Raw genomic sequence first — 4714 nt, 5'->3', positions numbered from 1 at the left:
TATATATATATATAATTTTTTAAGTAATATATATATGATAAGATCATAAACAAGCAGGTATTTTAATAATCCTTATACAAACCGAGCAAGGGATTTAAGCATTTTTTACTCGATGGAAATAACGTATTTCTACAAGGAGACAACTTTTTGGATTCCAGTGTTGCAGAGTCTTTTGAAGGTTTTGCTTTTCTATAATTTATATATATATTTAATGTATATCATATTTAACACATAAGATATTAAGTTTTTAGTTAAAAATGTTAAAATGCATGTACTAAACCTTATAACATTTCTTATGTCTTCATCTAATATTACGTTATAATTTATATGATACTTTCAAAGTTTGATTTACCTAGTGATTGTTCTGTGCACATTAAGTTGTACTACTGGTAAAATAGAGGTTTCAGTTTGCATTTTATACTTATACGCAGCGTATTATAATTCGCATTGTAATTGCGTACAATCCATCTTTATAGTCAAATTGTCGATGAATTGTCAAACACTCATTGTAGGCTAGTCGACGACCACAATTGTTTCAAATGGTTGTCAGGGCAACATCTGTGAAAGTATTATGGCTGTTCTACAATGTGCTTTTTGTTTCTTGTTGCTTGCTGTTTGTCTCTGTTTGTTTCTTGCCTTTTTGATCGAGAAAGCAAGAGACAAACAGCAAGAAACAGGAAACAAAAAGCACATTATAGAACAGCTATTAGTAATCGTATAGTCTGTTTTCTATTCCTGCACTAGACCGTTCTAGAACTCTCTTTCTCGCTTTAAACAAATATCAAACGTATATCTATCTCACTTTAAGTTCCAAAAGTGTACACTAGTTCAGCCACAGAAAACAGACCTATAGGCTGCGTTTAGTAGAATGTTTATTTTGCAACTGTTGGAAGTTTTCTTCGCGCTGATTGGGTTATGCTTTTAAATCAAGAAGAATGGTCCTATCTCAGCAAAGAATAATAAAACGGTTGCAAAACTATTGTGTTCTGCTGAACGCAGCCAATGGTCGCGTTCAGCAGACTTAATTGTGTGGAGCGGATCCGTGAGCACTCGCTGCTATTGGATAATCTAGAAGAATACACCAATAGAAGCGAGTGCTCACGGATCCGCTCCACAACAGTTAAGTTTGCTGAACGCAACCAATGCTTTTTCAAAATGCTTTTCTAAAATGAAATAAATTTGAGGCTCCCGTGTACTTAATTCAGCCATATTGAATCGTGACGTCATAAGCGAGAAACGATTCGATACATTAATTTTTCTTGCATGCCGTGTATTAATAAAGAGAATTTAGATGAAACAAAATATTGAAGTCGTTTTAAGGCTCCTGAGTAGTCAGCCAAAAACTCTGAGTTGACGGTGGCGACACCGAATCAGACAGCGGTCTGGTGAAACCAATAGCAGAGGGTTTCTCTGTCGGTAGCCCCTCACACACAAGCACGACCCCATGTCCGTGTGCCGACCTTCGGCGTGCCGAGAGCTTAGGGTGCGTTTCGTTTCCGTTTCACGCATCGAACCAGGGTTGGGCACGTATTATACACGAGGTTTCTTACATAGTATTATACAGGGAATGGAAGTAACTCGTTACTTGTAACGAAGTTACAGTTACAAGTTACTTTTTTGGTAACTTTACTAGTAACTGCGTTACTTTTTTTCTTTGGTAACTGTAACGGTAACGAAGTTACATTTTTTTGGTAACGGTAACGAATTTTACAGTTACGTTTATCGTTACTTTGCACATGATTGGACACGATACGACACAAGCCACTTACACTGTAAAAAAATTTCGTAAATTTACACATATAATAAATATAAAATAGATTACATGATTAGTTCTGTAAATATAAATGCAATGTTACAGAAATTACAGTAATTCCACAAAAATTATGTAAATTTGTTTTTATTGTGTAAATATATCTTATTTTATATTGGAAATTATAGCAGGATATTTTGAATATTTTCTGTAATTATCCAAATTTTAGTAATATTACGTAACATAAAAGAAATTTTTCGCGTATTGTTGTTAAATGTATAATAATATATAGTGCGAAATATATTGTCATATTATCGTTCTTGTAGCTACACATATACACATTGTAATTGTACTTCCACAATCTGCTTAGTTCCAAACCAAGAAATTATTTTTATTTGCATATTGCAAATTTACAAATGTGTGGACGTTTACAACTATTATAGTGGATCTCAAAATTATCCAGCATAATAGTTATAATTTTACACAATTTTTTACAATGCGCTTGAGATTAGAGAAGCCTCTAGGCTCATCCGCTATGATTGTTGGTCGTCGATTTAAAAAAAAGTAACGGAAAAGTAACGAAAAGTTACTTTCTCAAGTAACGGTAACTGTAACGAGTTACTTTTAAAAATCGGTAACTAGTAACGGTAACTTGTTACTTTTCCTACTCGGTAACGAGTAACTGTAACTTGTTACTTTTAAAAAGTAACTTTCCATTCCCTGGTATTATACATGGTATTATACAAGTATAATACATCATTTAGTTTTATACGTATTATACTTCATGTCGCGCCATCTCTACATTATATGCGTAATTTAATATTTTCTATCAATTTCTACATTATCCACGCTAAAAATCGATCGAAAATTCGCTAACAAACAAAGAACTAAGAGCTGAGCGTTGTGTCTTGAGAGGTCGCTCGTGCGATTCGAACATGTTCTATCTCGAGCGTTACATCCTCGATTTATATTTTTGAATTACGTTATTATTAGCTAAGCGTCCAGTGTTTGGGGGGTCTGCATCATTTTCGCTTTTGTTGGATCCTTTTTATACCTGCCCGATTTCTAGGTGGTCGGTGCCTTGCATATTTCAATTTTATTCATAATACCACAGACCTCGATAGTCTAGTCTCAACGTCTCTAACTCTTGGTGGAAAAGTCTATAATTCTATACATGATGTAATAAGATAAGTGAACCAAGTAGAAGGATGCGCAGTAACCAATTTTGTCAGTCAATCAGAAATCTGTCCAAAGTGCAAAAAGCAATATGGCTGTCTCTATGATACGGGACGTGGGCCTGATTAGGTTAGCTCTTACGCCGTAGTCAATGTCGTGAATTAGTAAGCTAAGAAATCGGCCAGCCAGAGTTATACACATTCACAGTGACATTAAAAAGAGTAGGTCAGATGAATATCTGTAAACTGTAAAATATTATATAACAATTCAAATCATGCCAAATATATCAATTTATATACTATATATAAAATATATAGTATCTATATATATGATATTGATATATCATGCCAAATATATCAATTTATTTACTATATCGTTTATGTAATAAAGAAAACATAGGTTGAAAAAATATTCTAAATAAAGAGATCTTTTGTTAAATCATGCAATTACATTTATTATAAATCTTGATACATAAACTGACGCTGACAACACTTAAAACTGCTGCAAGTTTTCATTAAATTTTACTAAATATTTACTAAACTTTATTAAATATAGATAAAACTCACTATAATGCCTGCAACAATTCCGCAAAAACCTTTGTTGTAAAAGAGATTGGAGTAAATTTGAACCAGAAACGCGCGCATTAGTGAGATAATGTTTAATAATTTCTTATTAATAATGTTTTTCTATTTTTTATTTGTAATCATTTAATCTTCTATATTACTATTTTACTTATTAATTTATTGATCAATATATCTATTTATAATTAATTTACTTTTATTATGTATTTTTATTATTTTACGAGGCTTTTATAACAGTATTTTCATATTATACATATATTTACAAACGTTTTTATTTACATTTTTATCATACACATATATCAATGTTGCCTTTGAAAATCGCGCTACATTTTGGACAGATTCTTGATTGGCTGGCTTATTGCTTGGTCGCCATGATGCGCGTTGGTTCACCTGTCTTATTACATCATGATTCTATAGTAAAAAAATGTGCGTGCACGGCGCAGCAACAACAAAAATCGATATTTCAAAAAAATCGATAACATGGAGTTGTTCTGGAATTCTGGACACTCGTACAGTTTCGTAGACCATAAATTAGAGTTTTATACGTTTTATACAGTTTTTTTACGTATAATATCGTATAATACAGTATAATACAGTATAATGTAAAAAACCTTAGAAAATCCTTCGAAAACCCAACCCTGCATCGAACGCATATGTAGCAGTCAATGCGCTGCGCATATAGGGCTCTATTCAACAAAACGTATACGAAAGTCTAGGGAAATACTATAGTATACGTAACGTATACTGTAGCATTTTCCTAGACTTTCGTATACATTTCGTTTCAAGAATAGGGCCCCATGTATATCGGTCCGTTTCGTCAATGCGCTTTATGCGTGCTTAGAAACGGAACGGTATCATGCATTTGATGCGAACATTGCGAACACATGTCCAGTATGATTCGAAATTATTCAAATATGGACGTCGACATTATCAAATTGTTAAGCGGAAGGCTGAGTTTCCACTGAGCGCGTCACACGTCGCGTCGTCGAAGGAGAGAAAGAGAAGGAATGTGTATTTACATAAACTTATCACTTTCTCTCTTTCATGACGCGACGCGTGACGCGCTCAGTGGAAACGTACCATAAGCTTCATGTTGAGAAATAATGAAATTATGAGTATCGGTAGTTCTAGCGATAGTAGCGAAAATGAAGACAGTGAAAATGAAAATGGTCTCAATGAAGAAGAATTATTATATGCTGTATTAATG

The 4714-nt window shown here is 33.3% G+C and overlaps 1 protein-coding gene across 1 annotated transcript in view; it reads right to left on the bottom strand.

Annotated features, from left to right (window-relative positions):
* The window catches only part of LOC108759568 (intracellular protein transport protein USO1), a 3840-nt gene extending 3247 nt beyond the window's left edge, over nt 1–593 (bottom strand). Inside the window, exons 1-2 of the mRNA XM_018505065.1 lie at nt 353–593; nt 83–189 (exon numbers count right to left, since the gene is read on the bottom strand). Coding sequence (XP_018360567.1) covers nt 83–189; nt 353–414 — 169 coding nt within the window. The 5' untranslated portion in view covers nt 415–593. The remainder of the gene's footprint in view (nt 1–82; nt 190–352) is intronic.
* Nucleotides 594–4714: the final 4121 nt, after the last annotated feature.

Source organism: Trachymyrmex cornetzi, unplaced genomic scaffold, assembly GCF_001594075.2.
Source record: "Trachymyrmex cornetzi isolate Tcor2-1 unplaced genomic scaffold, Tcor1.1 scaffold194, whole genome shotgun sequence".
Taxonomy (NCBI): domain Eukaryota; kingdom Metazoa; phylum Arthropoda; class Insecta; order Hymenoptera; family Formicidae; genus Trachymyrmex; species Trachymyrmex cornetzi.
Note: the sequence above shows the minus strand (reverse complement) of the source record. Positions and strands in the feature narration are given on the sequence as shown.